This window comes from Myodes glareolus, chromosome 10, assembly GCF_982192425.1.
Source record: "Myodes glareolus chromosome 10, mMyoGla1.1, whole genome shotgun sequence".
NCBI lineage: Eukaryota > Metazoa > Chordata > Mammalia > Rodentia > Cricetidae > Myodes > Myodes glareolus.
Window position 1 is genome coordinate 11066808 of NC_142035.1, and position 20185 is coordinate 11086992.

The following is a 20185-nucleotide window of genomic DNA, read 5'->3' on the forward strand; positions in this document are numbered from 1 at the left end:
CAGCCCACCAATGTATGTGCTTTATCAGAAATGGAAACTCCTAGCTGTAGTCAAAGATGCGCTCAGCTCCATATCCCAGTTACAGGGGAAACATGGCTTCCTTAGTCCTGGTACACTGGTAGCTCTGTATCTTCTATGACCAAGGATGCTAGAATGAGCGCAGCTAGCCATGCCTCTCCACACTGTGTTCAGAGCTCTGGGTGGGTCCTACTGAGAGCCAGACTGTGTGGACCATATCTCCAAACTGCCCTCTAGCAAAGAGAGTTGCCCCGGGAGCTGCCTCACTGAGCCACTTCCTGCAGGCATATACTTTATCATCCCTACTCCACCACACACTGCTATGCACACGCCCCTTCTCCAAGTGGAGGGTCTGCAGCTTAGGTCTACTATCATCTCAGTGCTCCAATTACCCTCAACCAGGGTGAGCAAGTAAGCTGCTCAGATCAGGCAAGCACCACAAGGTGGCACTGGAATCCCATTATAACCTATCACTGCAGAGGGACACCCAGGAGCAATGGGCACTTTCTGCCAGGATAGAGGCCCCTCCATCACCTGCTCATGCTATGCATAGCACTTAAGGGGTCTCTGCCTTCCTCTCTGGCCAGGCTGTCTTCATTCTCACAGGTCTCCTCGCTCATCCACTGGTGGTTGGAGAAGAGTTCCTTGCATTTCCCATTGTGAGGCTCCAGGATGCGTTTGGGTGGCCGGGGAGGTGGGGGGACATGCTCGGGTGGGGGCTCCAGGTCCTCATGAGAGAGCTCCTTCCACTGATCCTGGGAAGAACAGTGACAGAAGCCCATGAGTACTTGCTCTGGGTCTCTCCAGTGAGCAGCCAACAGCTCAGCAGCAGCTCTGGGGTTCTTGGTTCTAGACAATTATCTGGGAGGTAAATTTGTTCTTTCTGAGGTGGGGTCTCAGGTGGCCAGGCAGGCCTTGGACTCCTGCCATCCTGGCTCTACCTCCAAAGGGCTGGGACGGTCTTTAGGGAACCAAGTGTGCTCTTCTGCTCGGGGCTCTGCAGGGCACCTGGCAGGCAGCAGGGCGGCCGCTTAGTGACTCTAGCAATGGCACATGCGAAAGGGAGCTTTGACCTCAACAGAGTTGGACCTGTTTTTAAAAAGGTTTATTTATTTCTTATATATACAGTGTTCTGTCTGTCTGTATGCTTGCTGGTCAGAAGAGGGCACCAGATCTCATTACGGACGGCTGTGAGCCACCACGTGGTTGTTGGGAATTGAACTCAGGACCTCTGGAAGAGCAGTCAGTGCTCTTAACCTCTGAGCCATCTCTCCAACCCCAGAGTTGGACCTTTTACACCTGGAGTTACTTTCAAAGATAAGTCTTGATGAATGTGCACAGGTTGCATGGTCTATCCTCAGCTAGAAACTGAGCCCCAACACCAACACACATATGCTAAGCAGACCTGCACTGAGGAGTCGCCCATGATAAACTTTGCACCCTCGATCACAGCCAGGTAGGAGAAGCGCAGCTGGTCGGCCGTCTGGATGAGCCCCATGCGAAACCTGCGCATCTCCAGAAGCACTTTTTTAATATCCACAGAAGAGGGGTCTTTCCTCTTGTCCATCTGCAAGGCAGGAAGACTGGGTCAGCCAGAGGAAAGTCACAGAGGGCTGGTAAAAGGGACTCAAGGAAATGGGAGAAAAATGCAGCAAACTGGGACCCTCTAAACATGAGCTATGGGACTCTAGGGCAGCTGCCGTGACAACGGGGAGTGCCCTGTGAACAAAGCTAGAAGGGACTGAACCACTGTCGTGGGAACTGGTGAAGGCAAAGGCCACAGCAGAGCATGTCCCAAGAAAGAGTGTCTGTGAACAGTGACAGGGCGGGCTCAACAACGCTTCCTTTCTTCCTGGGCTTGCAAAGCCTCCTCACCAGCAAGAGGCAGGTATCAGCCAGACAGAAGGTCCCCGACCTGCCGATGCCAGCGCTGCAGTGCACCACGATGGGGCCATGCTCCGGGCTGAGGGAGCCTGACTCTCGGACTTTGAAAAGGAAATTGAGGAAGGAGGCAGGTGACTCAGGGACTCCAAAGTCAGGCCATGTGGTGTAGTGGAAATGCAGGATCTCCCGGGCCTCCTGGGTCTAAAAGAGAGACTTCTGGTTAGGCTGGGCACATCGTTTGCACAGACCCCATGTGAGCATCAAGTGACTTCCATACCCATGCACAGGTGGCCACAACCATTTTAGCCTAGAAGTCATCACTGGCACCCTAAATTTCAGGAAGAGCTCCTGTGGGGGGGCACTGGCACCCTAAATCTCAGGAAGGGCTCCTGTGAGTATGTGTGTGTATGTGGGGGGGGGGTGCTGGCACCAAGTCTGGATTGCTCAGGGAGACCTCTGGGATGGGTCAGGCAACTGTTACTTTGGAAGAAACTGTGATTAATTCAAGTCTCCAAAGACAGATTACCATACAGGTACCATCAGCCAGGACTCCAGTGGCAACAGCCTATGGGTTTGCCACACACTCATTCACCTTAGGTTTGCCATACACTCTACACTCACTTGTAGAACTGTCCCACGGTGCCCTGCAGTTGAGCAAAAAGAATGGCCTCCAGCACTGCTCCCACTTTGCCTTTTCCTAGATGATCCAGTAATTTTACAAATATTTATTTGGGGGTTAGGGATGCCACATGTCACATGCACATCTGGAGGTCAGAAAACTTGCAGGTCACTGGCAAATGCCTTTGCACACTGAGCTATCTCACCTGCTCCACAGTCCAGCATTCTTTTTAAAATAGAGACAGGATATCTCTGTCTAGTCCTGGCTGTCCTGGAATTCACTCTGTACACCAGGCTGGCCTTGAACTCAGAGATCCGCCTGCCTCTGCCTCCCTAGTGCTGGGATTAAAGACACTTTCCAACTTAGGTTCAGTATTCTTAAAGGAGGCCACTGCAGGCAAGACCCCAGGGGGCAGGGCTAAAATTACAGAGAGGGCTACAGCCTGGGAGAGGAAAGGAGCAGCTACAGATGCCCAGGCTAGGCTTGGTGATACTAACGCGCCATCTGTCTGCAAAGTACAGGAGGTCTCTGCTGTGGTACAAACACATGAAAGACATGGCCAACCCTCAGTGTGGCTATAGACACAGGGTGGTGTGCACAGCTGGGGGCCCATTTAAACCCTGCAGCGGCTCTGCCTACTGCCCTGGCAAAAGCAAATACAACCTGTACTGGGTGCAGAGACGGAAGAGTTTCAAATATGTTTAAAAAACTGCTTTAGAAGAAAGTATGCAAAAAGTCTTCTTTTCATCCCTACAAAGAGCATGGGGATCCTCACTACCACCTTCCTCCAGCCTGTCCATCCCTTCAAATGGATTCTGTTCTAGGTTCCAGTCCTAATACTGAAGCCCTTGAGCTGGCCTTGTGCCTGTAATCCTAGCACTCAGGAGGCGAGGCTGGTGGACTGTAAATGTGAAGCCAGAATGGGCTACCAGTGAGATCTATCCCAATACAAGGAAACCACCCCAAAGCAGCAAGCCTAGACAAAGCCTCAGCGCTCCTGCCCTGGCTTTGCCACTGACAGACACACTTCTGCTGCTTGTTCTGAATTGTCTCCCTCAACAAGCAGATGCTTCCCAGAGGTTATCAGAGGTCACTCTTAAAAAGCCACGCTGGCAAATACTGGAGAGCACTGAACAGGGTTTACCACACCCCCACCCACCAGTGACCTCACCACACACTCCAGGCCACTACAGGTTCTCACACCTCTCTAGACTCCAGCAACCTGAGCTAAGTTCTGGACTTGGGTCTCATCACGAGCAGGGAGCTAAGAGAAGTCTAAGGATATGTGACGGTCACTCTGCAGCAGACCCCAACTCTTCCTTATGGCCCAACAAGCCTTACTCTGGTGGTTTAGCCATTACCCTACCTCCCCTCTGCTCTCTGGATCCTACGTGCCTACTGACCTCTCACCCAAGACCTCCCAGGATCCTCGTAAGCCCACGTCTGAAAGAACCTAGAAAAAGCAAAGACATGGGGAGATGTCTCTCGGCCCTACTCAGCAGTTAGGCAAAGTGGCCAGCAGTGGCTCCACCATGCCTGGGACTCACATGGCCTCCTCAGTCACAGCTCTGTACCAAAGAGTTTCTACTGTCAACTCCAGGCTCTTGCCATGCCCCTGAACCTCCTTTTGTTGGCAAGTCTACCTAAGACCTGGTGAGAAAGTCTCAGCTACAGGAGACCTGGGCAGTGAGGTGAGCCCTCCATAAGGCAGACCAGACAAAAGGTGCAAGCTTGCTGTCATTTCTCCTACAAGCATAGCTTCAGCCCTCCAGCTCCATAGGCAGAGCAGACCACTATCAGGTAAGAAGCTGCCTTGCCTTAGAACTGTGTTAACTGGTGCCAAAGATGAGAGAGTGCTGTAGGAGGCTGCTTGTATCCTGTCCTTTGTTGGTGCCTGGGCACAGGCTCCTACAGCAGCAAGACCCACTCACATGATGTGGGGCCACTGCACAGGGCTCACAATTCCTGGGAATGCTGCAGCTGGAACCAGCACCTGAGGACTTAGGACAAAAGCAAGCCAGCAATTTCTAGAAGACTTTACACATGCCATACTTACAGCCAGGTTTTCCAGCTCCAGCTGTCGCACTGTGTAATATGACTTGACATCTTCAGCTATCAGTGTCAATTTCAAATTTGTGTCTTCAAAGACCATCTCTTTTTCTTCTTTCTGTGGCCAGTACTGGGCACATTTTAACTGGGGGAAAAACAACACTAGATTACCCTGAGTGGCTGCTACATGAGACAGGAGACTTGGAGGGCGGTCTACTAACTATGAGAACTCGGAGGCTGGGGTTTCCCAGGTAAAACAGTTCCTACCCTGACCTGTAAGGCTCACACTTCCCACCCAGCAACAGCAGGACAGTATAGAGGACCCTGGTCCTTGTGATGTGAAACCACACCACATAGCTGTGCCCTTCACAGACGTCTTCAATAGCATCTCAATATGACCAGAGCCCCACAAGGAAACCCACAGCAACAGGGCGGAGGGTTGGAGCCTCATCAGGCTGAGAGGCTGCAGTCAGCCAGCTAGAGGTGGGAGGACAACTTGCAAGGTGCAGCTCACTAGTTCATCCCAATCTGGTTCAGTTCAGAAGGTACAGCTGTCCTGACCCTCTATTCTGCGACCTTCAGAAACCACTTGATCAAAAAAAAAAAAAGAAAAAAAAACCACTTGATCTTCATTCAAATGCTGATAATTACAGCTTTGATGAACTCAAGGATTTGGTCTGGGAAAGGAGACGGGGCTGTATCTCCATCTCACAGACCCCATGAAGGAAGTTCAGATGCTCCAACGGTCCTGTGGCAGACAGCTGTTCTGGCTCTCTGAGGCAGGACTGACAGGGTGCTCAGGCAGAGGAGACCCCAGAGACCTCGAACTTCCTCAAGGAATGCAGTAAGCTGTTCTTTGGTACAGAACACAGAGAGCTCACACGCCTGGCCTGTTCCAGGGCTGGCCTAGTCTGCTGGGAGATGTTCCCTCTCTCAGGGTGAGTGGATGGGGGAGAGTATGGAGGGGAGACACTGGGAATAAAGATGACCTAGGGATGGAGGGGGCAGGGTTGCTCAGGCTAGCCAAGCAAAGACAGAGGTCAAAGAGGCTCTTTGGAGAGAAGGTCCTGATGGCTGACAGGGTAGTATCTCAGGGGAAAGCAGGAGACAAGACAAGGAGGCCAGAGCACAGTGGGACTGGGACCTGGGGCTGGGAAGAGCCAAAGCTGAACAGAACTGCAGACCTGTTGGTCCTGTTCTTCTAGGGCCCAGTGCTGCCTTCCCCCGAAACCAAAGCAAAAGATAGAGAAAGCAGTACAGGAATTAAGGGTCTAAAATGCCAACAAGGGAAGGAGAGAGTTTGGTTTCAAGGTCTGTCCTGCTTAACCCATGACCCATCCCACCTTTAAAGACCAACTGGAGAGATGGTCTCAGCTAGGGCCACCCTGTCAGCATGGGAGCAGATCATAACACAAAGGCTAGGTGCTAGTGAACTGTGCACAGAGAGACTTGAATGAGTCACTTGTTCCCATAGTCAGACCCCAGGCCACCATGCTAGGGTGGGTACTTACCATGAGCAGGGAGAATGCCAAGGGGCTGTCAGTACAGAGGAGGTGGTAGGTGTCCTCACCTTAGAAGCAAGGCAGGCAGACTCTAACTTTTACTTCCAGAAACCCAGAACAAGCCTGACAGCTCTCTACTTAAGCAAAATCTACAATTTCAGAGGCATTTTGGCACACAGCCAAATGTCCATCAACTAACATTTAATTAGGTGTCTATAGGACCACACTCTGTCATTTCCCATAAAAATTTCTGCTTTTAAACACACAACAAAACAGCACACCATCCCTACCTCCAGTTAGCTGGTGGCATGCATTCACACACTGCCTTGGGCGGAAGCCTGACTTTTCCTGGAATGTGAGCAGGCCATCGCTGGAACTGACACCAAGGCCCTCTGCCCAGCCCCATCCAGGAAGGCTGCAACGCCAGTATGCTGGCATCCCAAGTTTATAGTCATTTCCATCATGAAGCCTGAAGTTCACGCAAGTCCTTACCAAACCAAGAGCCAAACAGTCTGGGGAAGAAACTGTGGCAGTCACTGCTGTCTTCCTGACAGGGTGACCTGTTTTCATCCCCAAAGGATGTAAGCTAAAGAGCCTGGGCTACCAAGTGCCTGAACCCCAACTCTGGCTCTCACAGGGTTTTACAAGACAAACAGACTGTGTTCTGGAATACAAATTACATTCACCTAGCTCTCTCCCACTGTAAAAATATCAGTCCTGTGCTTACATACAGCACACACCATGTGGCCACGTCTAAGCTAAGTTTCAACTAAGTTCTTGAACTAACAAGAACTCTGGCCCCTAGTAGCCCCCAGGCTAATACACACTGTCTATGGCATAGCTGGTTTCATAATTACCGGGTCCAGCACCTACATGTCTGAGAGGAAACAGTGCAGAGTTCACATGCAGCTCAGGCCTCTGCGACCCAGCTCTACGGATGGGGATGGTTGGAAGCAGGTGAAGGGAACAGCACATGTACCATCCTGGATTCTACCCACCCCTGGGACTGTTGATGTGCACCCCACACAGAGCACACTGCTCAAACGGCCCTAAGTGGAGCAGAATAGTTCTAAAGAACCACTGACATAATGCCATGGGATACAGCAACCAGAGGACCGGCTGTACTTCCGATGGCTAACATAGGAATCCTGTGGAAGGTGGTCATGGTGGATCTACATATGATAAACCCAGGGTACTGAAAGCCAGACCTGGTGGCAGTTATCCAACTACAGAGCAGACCTTATACTTTGACAACGGCTGCTCTAATGCAAACTGCTAACTACAAGGGGCCATCAGGACCCCTAGCAACACATATTTACATGTATAAGCATGTGTAAAGCATGTGTACCCTTACAGACGTGCACAGTAAATCCTGCCATGTCTGGTGACTTTTTAAAAAAGATTTAATATTTTATTTACTTTTTAAGTGTATGGATGCTTTGCCTGCACATATGTCTGTGTTCCATGTGCTTGCTTGGTGCCCACTAAGGTCAGGAGAAGTTGCTGGATCCCCTGGAACTTTTATTATAGGCGGCTGTAAGCTACTCTGTGGGTGCTGGGAATGGAACCTGAGTCCTCTGCAAGCAGTAAGCAGTCTTAGCCACTGAATCATCTCTCCAGTCCCCATATGTAATGATTTTGTGATAATGGTTTGATTTAAAATTCCACCCTCTGGTTTTGTAAACTGACCACACTGGCAGTTACTGCATCTGCATCTGTTACTATTATGTTCTATAAAAACAGGAGGTGGAAGCCAGACAACAATGTAGAGTTAAGCAGCCTCAAGGAAGCTAGCATGAGTGATTGGGACCCTCAGGCTCTGTGGGTGCGTGCCACTTGCTGGTGATGCCATGCCCTCCCTCTGTGCACTGGGTTCCACCCTCGGGTGTGACTGCCGCCCCCATTTGGAGGGGATTGGTGTGGGAGAATTGTCTGTATTCTGTCAATCATATTTTAATAAAACGCTGATTGGCCAGGCAGGCAGTATAGGCGGAAAAACCAGACAGGAAGAAGAGGTGATGCACTGAAAACAGGAGAATTCTGGGAAGCAGGGAGGTTCCTCTGCCACTCCTGCACAGACCACCAAAGAGGAAACATGTAAGCTGCCCCGCTGAAAAAGGTACCAAGCCATGTGCTAACGTAGATAAGGAAAATGGGGTAACATAAGTTATAAGAGCTAATAAGTAGTCTGACCTAATGGGCCAATCAGTTTATAACCTTTTGGAGTCCTGTGTGTGATTTTCTCTTTGGGATACGCGGGCTGTGGGGTACCAGGCAGGAACAGATACCCCCAACAAGCCGGCCCCTCATGTTACAGGGGATGGAATGATTCTTTGGCAGCCTCATGCTCTAAACTTCTAAGAGCTTGAAGAAGTTAGAGCAGCAGTGAACAGTACCCCAGTTGAGCAACAGACAGCACAGTGCCTGTGCCTGGTAAGACCTAGGGACACTCTGTTCCTGTTCTCTGCTCCTGGCTATTGCTCCAGTTGGTCCCAACAATTCTCAGTTTATCTTTTCCAGGGACCTCAAACGCTGGAGCTGCAAAGTCTGTAAGTGACAACCATGTCCAGGGAGGGAAGAAAGGAAGCTGGTTCTGCCCCATGCTGATCTTGGGTAGCACTCAAAATCAGACTTCAGTGCCCATCACAGGAATGGGAAGAGAGAAGGGACAGGTCTGGTTGTTTGATGACACCTAGATCTGAGACACAGTGTCACTGTGACTCAGACCCTTGGACCAAAGGGCAGGGTAACAAACAAACCTGAGACCTGTCTAGGCTATGGTTTGGGGAATGAGAGAGACAGGTCTAGGTAACAGGTCTAGTCACTCAAGGTTTGCAGGCTGCATCATTGACTGCCCTTAGAGGTGAGCATGTCGTGAGACCCAAGTGACACAGGCCCCACTCTGGAAATGTGAGATCGAAGGCTGCTGAAGGGACAGAGCCTGAGAGGAGGTGCTCCCAGAGTTTCGAGAACTCACAGTGCCACGTGTCCTGAAGCCAACTCACCAGCAGATGCTATGGTGGCCGTCAAATCTACTAGAACCCAGTGTCCCACAGTTCTGCAGAGGCACCTCTGCCATCAAAAGGCAGAGTCTTACCAGCCAAAGGTGGGCTTGGTATACACTACATAGGCAGTACCAAGAGAGTAGAGCCAGTGAGACAGAGCGTCTGCATCAGGTGCCACAACACCTGGCCTGCTGCTTCTCTCTCTAGTCATACCTGTCTTGCTTGTAACAAATGTGTATCTATGCAATATTTATGCTTTCAAAATAAAAAGGTGTCACGTAAAGGAGTTTGAAAATAGGAACTCAGGGGAAATAAGAGCTTTATGGACTGTGTACATAGAACGCAGCAGCAAGGGGCATGGCGTGAACTTACCGAGCCTTTCTCCATGATGCGGTTGAGCATGACCACACCCCTGCTCTTCTGCTCCCACACCATCTCCCAGAAGTGCCCACACGTGTTTGGCAAAGGGCCCTGCAAACACACAAGATATACACTCTACAACACTGGACACACAAACACAACATGCAGTCAGCCAGGGACAGTGTTGAGGTTCAGGCAGAATGGCTGCCAAGGCTGTCTGCTCTGTGGTCAGTCACCCAGTCCCACATTCCATCACATGGTGAAGGTCACCTCTGCACCTCAGCACAGAATGTCTTTTGGTCTGGGGTGGTGGCTGAGGGGCTCTACTGGCTCCTATGCGGGTGAGAGGCGGCACAGGGCAGGGCCTCTACTGTGCTCTGGCCATTCCAGACCCTGTTTTAAAACCTTCTAACGTCAGACAAGTCGCCCCACCCCTCTCTCCCTGAGACCACTGATTAAAGGCAGCAGTTGTTCACAGGCTCCAGTAGTGCTGTAGGTGAAGGACTCGCACAGCACCGAGATGGAGCAGAGTCAGCCTCTCTTCTTACAGCTAGCACCGTGGAGTCTGAGCATGGACAGTCTTGAGAGCCGGACCAAGAAATGTGACAGATGTGGTCCACAAACCATCTCAGAGGTGACCTGGGCATGGCTGGTGCCTGCTGAGCACCAAGCTCGCCTAGCGCTAGTGGATGGTGATAGAAGAATGGCAAGTCCTGGGAGCTCGCTTTAGTCCTGTGGGACACTACAGAAAAACCCACACCAGGGCTGGCCACACCTTTGGGTCAAAACCTCTTCTAGAACAGCTCTCACCTACTTTGATCCAAGCCATACCCTGTAAGTCCCAGCATGTTTCTCTTCCCTATGCCAGCACCTGGCGTCTTCTCGTTCTTCCCTGAGTGCTCTGTCTGCAAGTGTGAGGCAAGGACACTGACAACAGCGAAACGCAGGTGACTTCCCCTCAGGTAACAGAGCCAGCGGGTGGCAGGTGAATGTCCAGGGTACCTGATGGCCACCTAGGTCCTTCAACCTCTGCACTGCCCAAGGATCCAGGTTGGCCCTGAATCCACAGGGCTGAAAACAGTCCACTGACGCTACACACACTGATTGGTCAGGGAGGGAGGACGGGGAGGGGGGTGGGGGGGAGACTGGACGGGACAGGGACACACCTGGGATACTTCTGGTCATGCAAACTGGCTTGGGACAAAAAGGGAAAAAGAGTTGTGATGGATGAGTGCTGGCTCTGAGCTTCTGGCTTCACTAGGATTCGATTTCCATATAGCAGGCAGAGGTCATGCTCAAAACACCCTATAGCCCAGGGTATGTGATAAGGAATGACAAAGGAGACTAAGATAAACAACACATGGCCACTTATACCAACCTGCTGGTAATAGGCTAAGACTGAAGAAAAGGATTGAGAATAAGCTTTTATCCTCTTTCCAGACATTCAGTCTTCTGGTCACACACCATAAAGGTGTGTTACAGGATGTCCATCACGCTTACTCAGAAGGTAGCCCAGAGCTATGGGACTTTTAAGAGATGTCATATCTTCTAATGTGGCCCAGAGGACCATTGAATGGCACTTGGGACAGAGGTACCTGACCAACCGCTAGCCCTCTTAGTTGCTGCCACAAGCACTCAAAGCCGAGGTCCACACTTCTATGGTCACAAGGTCTAAGGTCTTCTCCTGCCCATCAGGAGACCACTGGCAGCTGAGTGTGTCACCACAGACGCTGTGCCCACAATGAATCTGAGGGAGCACACTTCCTTTCTTGTTGCTTTTTGGCCAATGAGAGTCCTGAACTTCTCAAGGACATGTTGATCTCATCTGATGAGAACACAACAGTACTCTCAAGTTCTTCAGGTGACATGAAAAACACAGTCCAGACAGCCTGTTACCTGGGTGAGAATATAACTCCTCTGGGCTTCCTCCATTTTTATCAAACTGGCATTGATGTAGTCATTATCTTCCTGGTGCAATTTAATCCGACTGTGATCAACTGAAAGACAAAAGCAGAGCTGGGTTAATGCTGGGGTCCAAGTGCTTACATTCTAAAGGAAGGCAGAGAGAGGGACCCACAGTCTAAAGAGAATGCACAATGGCAGGGGCCTCACTATTCAAGTGACACTAGTCATCTTTGGGGTGACTGACATTCTCAGAACAGCTCTGAGTACCAGAAATGTCACATTACACAGCAACTGCCATCAACCCAGACCATGCCCTCCTTGGGAAGGCAGATCCTAGGTCCTTTCAAGTGACAAGCATCAAAACACCCCTGCCTCCAGTCTACAGATCACAGGAGAACAGTCAAAGGATCCACTTCCTGGTGCTCAACACAGGTTCCCAGGGTAAAGTCAAGGCTGTAAGAGGTAGCAGTTCATCAAGAGCTGCCCCAGCTTGCTGTGACATACAGATGTCTCAGGTGGCACCAACATGGTGACTTGGCCCAAGTCTCAAGCACTGCAGAGAAAAGAGTATTTACCTCATGTGCAGCAGTGAGCCATGTGCAATCAAGTGATTTAAGACTCTTTGGATGGCTGGGCAGTGGTGGCACATGTCTTTAATGCCAGCACTTGGGAGGCAGAGGCAGGTGGATTTCTGTGAGTTTGAGGCCAGGCTGGTCTACAAGAGCTAGTTCCAGGACAGGCTCCAAAACTACAGCAGAACACTGTCTCGAAAAACCCTTTGGACGTTTTGATCAGACACACTGACAAGGGGGTTTAAACTGGGCAGTGGTGGAACACATCTTTAATCCCAGCATCCAGGAGTTCAAGACCAGCCTGGTCTACACAGTAAGCTCCAGGAAAGTCAGAGTTGCACAGTGAGACCCTGTCTCAAGGGAGGGGGCAATTTAATGAAGTAAAAGGCCCTCTCACAGTAAAAGTACACAGATGTAATTCCAGCAACAAACTCCCTAGGGAAGTTCGGAGGCTCCTGACAAAGCTCTGTGCTTTTGTTTGTTTCCCTCACTACTTTGTCACAGAGCAGTGGCTCCCAAGGGCTGCCATTCTTTCCCTACAGCTGTCACTGGCGGGAACCTGTTCTTTCTGCTATAGCCCAGGGGAACCTGGTGGGATGATTCAATCATATCTTTCACCTGAGCCTAGAGGGGAAGGGAGCAGAGTACTGAGCCCAGAAGCCTGAGGGTTCTATTCAGAAGACAGTTGTACCTGCTATTTCCTGAAGGTCAGGGGGTACCTGGGTTACTTTTAAGTGGACCAAAAAGATTAGCTAGCTAGCTAGGTAGGTAGAGCGAGCCCATGAGGCCTGGTAACACTCAACTATAATCCCAACACTTGGAAGAGGGGAGGAGGATCATGAGTTCAAGGCTAGCTCTGGTGGCACCACAAGTTTCAGTCTGGCCTGGGCTGCATGAGCCTACTTCTCAAAACACAAACAATAAAACTTTTTTTTTTAAACAATAAAACTTTTGTGAGAGGCACTGATGATCTCAAGGACTCCAACAACACCAGCTGGCCTTGAGCAAACTCTTCATCTTGTTAACTTCCTTGCTAAACACAAGCTAGTTAAAAGAGGGGCCTGGGGATGCGCAGGGTCTACACTCACAATGCCCAGCTCCATAGCCATGGTACCAGCAGCACTCTGAGCTGGAAAGGTCTCTTTTCACTTTGAACCATCTTTCCTGCCCCAAACCTGAACAGAAAATTCCTTTTTCTATAAGAGTATGTGGAGAGAGAGACAAGAATATGCTTGGGGTGCAGTGCTGAGAATGATCCCATGTGCTGCAAGGGGACACTGCAGTGCTGGTCCCCATCTAGGACAGCTGGTGGATATCCCGGGGCATCCTGGCAGTGGGGAAAGGGGACAGTGTGATATGGTCACATCGCTGTCCTCAGGTCCAGCCAGGACTCCAGAGCATCAGCAAGGGTTTTCACTGTGTCACTTTGTTCTCAGTTACCCTCCACCTAAGGACCTACAAGTGCGCTTCAAATGGCTTGTGTTTACTGAATGCACACCTGAGGGGGCACTAGGCTTAGTGGCTTACACTGCTGCTTCACTTCCACACACTCCTGTGTGGTGAGTGTGACTCCCATAGTGACAACCAGAGCCACCAGGGTGGCCGGCCAAGAGACACAAGTTTTGTATTACAACCCAAGACCCACTTTATGTCTCCCAGGAACCTGATCAACAGCCATGTAGATTTGAGTAGTCACAGCCCTCACTGAGGAATAATGTCTACAGATCTCAAGCCGAGTCAGGAACCCTGGGTCCTAATGGCAGATTCAGGTCCTGAATCCAGTTTTGGCTTTTCTTGCTTTCTACACTTTACACATTTGGTTATTGACGCTGAAGGTATTTCTAGACCAGGAGCCAGGCAGAGAGAGCAGGTTCAGGCCAGTGGGTACTGCCAGTCCTAAGCAGTCAAAGTGAAGGGTCGGTGGAATCTACACATCTTGTGGAGTGGAGTACCTGTGAGCATCACTGTGGCTCATAACCGGGCTTGTAAGAGTCAGGGGCACAGCTGCTGAGTCACCCCGAAGAGGCAGTGCACTAAGCCCAAGCCACTCCACTTCGGGGAGGAAAATGACTCACCACAACACAGAGCTAAAGAGAAGGGCTCTCAACCACCAGATTTCCAGAAACTGGAGCCCCAGTGTCTGCAACAGTGAAAGCAAGCTATGACAGTGTCTCCTGTGCTTACAAGAGACAATGAGGTCACAACCTCTACCCCACCCGGGACAGTGGCAGCTGTAACTGGGAAGTGTGATGGGGCAGTGGGAACAGTGAGTACTTACAGGGGCTGACATCCCGGTACCTGTTCCGGTTTTTGTTCTTAGGAAGTTTCGCCACTCTGCATGGGAAGTCACTGGCTTCATGTCGAATATCCTACAAAAAGGATAAAGAGTTCTCTTTTGGAATCTATACCAGGAATTTATCCAGAGATGAGCTGAGCACTGGCTGAGTTAATGGAGCACCAGAGATGAGCTGGGCACCAAGGACTCAACATTTCAGACATCAAAGAGGCCTGGCAGTGTGGGCAGGCCAAACCGATGATGCTCAGCTATATCCAAGGTTATAGGAACAGAACACGCTGAGCAGGCCCAGGCCTGGTGGGACACAGAAGAGGAAGGGTGTGCCACTTAGGAGGGCCTGCTAGCAGAGGCCAGAGGGCTTATGTCAGGAACAGTGAGTGGGCAGCGGGGAAGAATGGCAGATGGCTGGAGGATGTGGTGGGCAGGCTAGATCTTGAAGTGCTGGAATGTCAGGCCTGGGAGTTCCAACTGGAACCTTCTGGAAAGGAACATGTCAATAAACACTCCACCATCCAACTGCTGTCTTTGGAGGCAAACACGCCCCTGCACGAACAGAAGCAGCTTCCTCCTGCTCATCAGACACACAGGCCCACCCTGCTCTTGCTGGGATGCCGCCAGTCTCAGGGAGCAGTCTGGGGGAAATCTGCTCTTTCATTAGCAATGACAAACACATGTGCACCATGAACCTGTACGTCTACAAACAGTTTAAACTCTTAGGGTTGGTAGACTTTACCACAGTCAGAAGGGGACAGGAGAAGAGGCCATAGGGACAGCAGTCTACAAGCTGGAAATCAGACAGCTCAGCAGTAGGGCAGTCCCGCAGTCCCCCAGAGATACACAGGGTGTGGACCCTTGGAAGGAAGGGTGAGACTCCCAGTGGGGAGTGGGTGAGGCCCCCTCTGAGCAGGGCTAGATGCCACCCCAACCCACTTGCCTTCCCTCCAAGCTGCTATGCCAGCTCTCACTTCTGCAGATATCAAAGGATGACTTTCAGGGAGAGTCAATCAGGTCTTTAGATTAGCTAAAGTGAACGGGCGGGCGAGTAAGATGTACACACCCAAGCTTGGGCCCTGCCCTCTTTCAGATGCTCACACGGGGCTGCAGCAGCTCCATTTCCTTTCCTGGTGGGAGGCCTTCAGCCATCTCACCAGACAGCAGGAAGCACTGAAGGATGCCAGCATCCGGGTGTGCATGTTTGCTCAGGGCTCTAGCTGCCTGCCTGTGGGCCTCTACTCTCCCTCACACAGATGCCACTGAAGGCGGATCTAACAGGAAAGCAAGGGTCAGGGAAAGATCCCTTCAGAGGACATGAACTGCAGAGTTCAGAAAGCCTGAGAATAAATACTACCAACACATTCACAACAGTAAGCTCTCATAAGAAAAGGATGCTATGATATATACTAAATAAAAATGTATTTTGTAATGTAAAACAATATAGCAAAAATGACAAGCTAAGTTGAAGAGATAAGGAACTCCTCCAGCCAAAGATAGTAGTCACACCCCCTTTTCCAACAGGTTTTCCACAGCACGAGAAATAAACCAAGAAAAGAGGGGGAAAGAAACAAAATGGAAAATGATGGCAAAGGAAACTTCCGTGGAAACTGAAGGCTGACAGACTCTTGCCAATATGACCAAGACAACAGTGTCAACAGCTTGTCTTCTCTAGCACACTAACTGTGACACATCAGTCTACCCAAGGAAGTGAGACCTGAATCCAGCCAACAGGGTATTCCAACTGTCAAAGAAAGACAAAGAAAGGTCTTTAGGATCTCGATGACAGCCAAGCACGGTAGGTCTGCAGACCCACGTGCAGACCTCTGGTCCGCAGCTGGATGCCTCCATGAAAACCGGCACTGAGAGTCTGAACTGCTCACAAAGCTAGTATTAAACCACTTGGGCACAATAGGCCCAAGCACCAGTTGTGGTGGCCATGCACACCTGTAATGCCAGCATTCAGAGGCTGAGGCAAGACTGCTGCTGAGCTCAGCCTGAGCTATAGAGTGAGATCTCCTCTCAAAGAATCAGAAAGATAGTAAGTACTAAGTTTAATCTCAGCACTCTGGGGGCAGAAGCAAGTGAGCGAACTGTTGTGAACTACTTGAGGCCAGCCTAGTCTACATAATGAAACCTTGTCTCAAAACAAAACAAACAACAAAAAATAAGCAGAACAATAGTTTTGTATTTTGGGAAGTTCATTTCCACCACTACTTAAGTGTCTTGTACATCCAATTGGTCAGAAATTCCAATTTAGATGAACAGTTGACACACCCTAACTTGAGATATCTACTTCTTTTGGAAGCAAACAGGCTTAAAAGCCTGACCACACAGAAATATTTCCATGTTGCACCAAACACTTTGCTGAGTGAAACAGCAGCGCTGGTTTTAACCCATTTGTCTTGTGCCACACAGCGAATGTGTGCTTCTGGCTCCATGGTAGAATGCATTATTTGCTTACAACTATCTGCCATGGGGAAGAGCAGCAGAGTCTGCCTGAAAGTGTCAGGAATCTGTTAAGAGTGAAGTCCTCACCTCTAACCCCAGGCCGGGGTCAGGGCAGGCCCTCAACATAACCTGCTGACTGACCGAAAAGACGGTGCTAATGCCGTAAATGGACAGCTTTTGACTCCATACCAGCATGCTTCCCGGCACAGGGTGGAAATGCCCCAGAGGGAGCATGCATCCGAGAACACCCCATCAAACCCATCTTAGCTGCCACAGAATGAAGCTCCTGGGGCTTGGTTTGGTTTCTGCAATTGTCATACACAGCCTCCTGACAAGATAGTACCAAAGTAGCTACAAACACAGGGAGTAAAGCAGAGAAGCTGGGTGAGCCCGTACACACCTGAAATCCCAACACTTGCAAGCTGAGGCAGGAGGATAGAGGGTTCAAAGACAGCTTGGGCTGCCCCAAAAATTAGATAGATAGATAGATAGATAGATAGATAGATAGATAGATAGATAGATAGATAGATAGGGAAGGAAGGAAGGAAGGAAGGAGAGTAATTTTCTTCAGTGGTATAGCCACTGGCAAGATGTTTATTCCAGTAAGTGACCCCCACTCAAGCTCATGCAAGCAACACTAATTAAACTCAAGAAACAAAAAAACCAAAAACAAAAGACAAAAAACAACACCCTAAAACATGGAAGAAGGAACTTGTTGGGAAGATAGGTCAGTAGGAGGCGGAGAGGGATTTGAAGGCAGCACTGAGGGGTGAAAAGTATGTCAAGAAATTAAAAAACAAACACAAACCACCCATATTTAAGCAGGAAGGGTTATTTATTAAGTGTCCTGACAGGTGCCATGTGTCTAAAAGAGGGAAGCCGCCAACAGCACCTGTGACCTATTAGAACTCCAGAGACGACGAAGTCCCTGTCACTGGTCAATCTAGGCCTTTCTCTGAATGGCTGTCTGATCTGAGGTGCTGGGGGAAGCCATAGTTTCTCAGAAATAGTCAGATGAGAGACTGAAGGAAGGGCAGAAAAACCAGACAGTGGTGACTGACAGGCAAGCACTTCCTGGAACCCAAGAGCAGTCATGGCTGAGGCACAGAGATGGTGCTTATTATGTCCGGCCAGCTCACCTATGATGGGAATAAGTACCTCATAGCAACAAGCAGAGAACAGACTGTATTAACCAAGTCTCACTATAACTGAAACAGAAAATTTACATGAAACAAAGTATAATCAAAACCCAGATTATCAGAGGTTGTCCTCTGAATGGAAAACAAAACTTATAGTCCAGGCTAGCCTCAAACTCCCTTTGAAGCTGAGGATAACCTTGAACTAATTTTTCCAGTCTCCCCCAGTCCTGGGAGGATGTACCAACACACCTGGTATACTGGGTGATGAGGATGGGGCCCAGCTCTCATGATGCTAAGCAACTCCACCAACAGCTCCACCCCCAGTCTGCTTCAGTCTTCACACACAGAAGTTATAACACTTTAACTTCCTGCAAAGACTTAAGAAATGATGTAGTTAAATGGCCACCTGCTGGGTATGCCTGAGGCCCCAGGCTTGATTCCCAGTAACACACACACACACACACACACACCACACTTAATAAAATTTCTACCTTATTTACACATTCACATAACAAATATGCAAGAGGTAATGAGCTTAATGCAACTATATTTTAATACAAACTACTGTGCTTAAACAATAAGAGTCTCATTAGCTATCAACACCAAGCCAGTTTTGATTTAAAAATTTTAAAGATTCATGCTAATTACGCGTGTCCCGTATGAACCCAGGTGCTCACAGAGATCAGAAGAGGATGTCAGATCCCTGTGGAGCTGGACTTTTAGGTGGCTGAAGTCTCACCCCTGTGGGTGCTAGGAACCAACTGGATCCTCTGGAATTGCAGTACTCACCCTTCACTACTGAGTGATTTTAAATGATCATATTGAATAAAAATAGATGCTAGAAAGAAAGCCTATGCCCCGAAGGCTTCCCAGAGCAAGTGCAGAGAGTGAGGAAGAACAGACATGCCAGGCAGGGAAGTATAGGTTCCAGCAAACCCTAAACCAGGATTAGAACAAAAGGTAGTGGACATTCACTAAGCTAGAAGGGAACTCTGCTGGGGCCAGCGGACAATTTCACTCTTTGAGCACCCTCTGCTCTGAGCATGAAGCGCCAGCCAATTAATTATATTTAGAAAAACCACAGATAGTCTAGGCTGAGACACAGCAGAAATGAAAGCCCAGGCTACCCAATGAAGTGAACCTGCTAAAGTTCCAGAAGAGGACCAGCTCTAGCAGACAAGCGATGCTCCAGCCAGATACAATCTGTTCCACACAGTCCATGGTGGGACTACAAAGAAGGCAGGAAGTGAAGAGTCTCCAAACAGTCAAGGCTTAGGAGGCTGAAAGTGACCACAGGGGCAGGTACCCAGGCTGCAAGAGCAGCAGACCTCCCCTCCCCCTCTCTCTCCTTCTCTCTGTGTGTGTGTGTGTGTGTGTGTGTGTGTGTGTGTGTGTAAGATAAAGCTGCAGAACAGCAGCAGCTTCAGAGCAGCTCCTAGAAGGAACTTTCCAGCCCTACTGTCGGGACAGCTGCTCACAACACCAAACTCTTAAAATACCTGCGGGGACCTCTGTCACTGCTACTGACCCCAAGCCATTTACAAGAACAGGCCACTGTACGCAATCTCATAATCTCATTAACAGTGACTTCTTGGTCCCTAAGGGCTGTGGTTTCAGCACTGAGAATAACAGCCTTGAGAAGGCCACCTGTGACTGGGGGAGGGAGAAGTCTGGCTCAAGGCCCTGTAGTGGGTGACTTAACACAGGTAAATGAATTTGGTCTTACACTGCAATTAGAAGTAGCATTCTGAATTCAATGCAGAGGCCACAGGCACTGGAGCTGCCACTTACCTTACAGGAATTACACGAATAATTAGGATGACTGCCTGCCTTAGACTCTCAAGTGTCCCCGACTTTGACCCTAATTTTTACAGTCCTTGACACAAGCATCTTTTAAAAATCACTTGTGTTTTCTGTAAAATGTCATGAATTTCACCTTGGGCAGAAATCAATAGTGAGAAAATGAATCAGACTTACAGTAATTTATGTCAATCAAACATATTGGAACCAGTATCTACTGAAGTGCTGAGAACCACAAAACCGTTCCCGTAAAAGAACGAGCTAAAAAAAAAAATCGACTTTCACTTCTGTTTTGTTTACCTTCTGCTTTCCATCAGGCCAGTAAGAACTTCACCCCAGCTCCTGGCTGCTTGCCGGGGAACAGTGGGACAGTTGACTAACAAGGACTTGGCAGGCATCTGTAAAAGCAAGGTCCATAACTTTCCTGGCAGGAACCAGGCTGCCCACCATGTTTCTTCCTTTCAAGGTCCCAGGGGACAAGCAACATATGACACCAGCGAAATCCCTGCCTTGAAATGATACTGCTCTCCTTACACAAGGGAAGGATGCTTCCCGCACACTTAGGAGTGTGAATGAGCAGAGAACAGCTCATTA

The 20185-nt window shown here is 49.6% G+C and overlaps 1 protein-coding gene across 2 annotated transcripts in view; it reads right to left on the reverse strand.

The window, feature by feature from the left end:
- The window catches only part of Ptpn1 (protein tyrosine phosphatase non-receptor type 1), a 48602-nt gene that overhangs the window by 3168 nt on the left and 25249 nt on the right, over nucleotides 1–20185 (reverse strand). The window contains exons 1-8 of one of the 2 annotated variants that reach the window (XM_048441147.3): nucleotides 18041–18174; nucleotides 14193–14283; nucleotides 11334–11434; nucleotides 9450–9548; nucleotides 4578–4715; nucleotides 1894–2103; nucleotides 1424–1585; nucleotides 553–773 (exon numbers count right to left, since the gene is read on the reverse strand). In XM_048441147.3, coding sequence (XP_048297104.1) covers nucleotides 553–773; nucleotides 1424–1585; nucleotides 1894–2103; nucleotides 4578–4715; nucleotides 9450–9548; nucleotides 11334–11434; nucleotides 14193–14283; nucleotides 18041–18079 — 1061 coding nt within the window. In that variant the 5' untranslated portion in view covers nucleotides 18080–18174. Of the gene's footprint in view, nucleotides 1–552; nucleotides 774–1423; nucleotides 1586–1893; nucleotides 2104–4577; nucleotides 4716–9449; nucleotides 9549–11333; nucleotides 11435–14192; nucleotides 14284–18040; nucleotides 18175–20185 lie in introns of those variants that run through there. The other variant, XM_048441146.3, reaches the window with a different exon arrangement.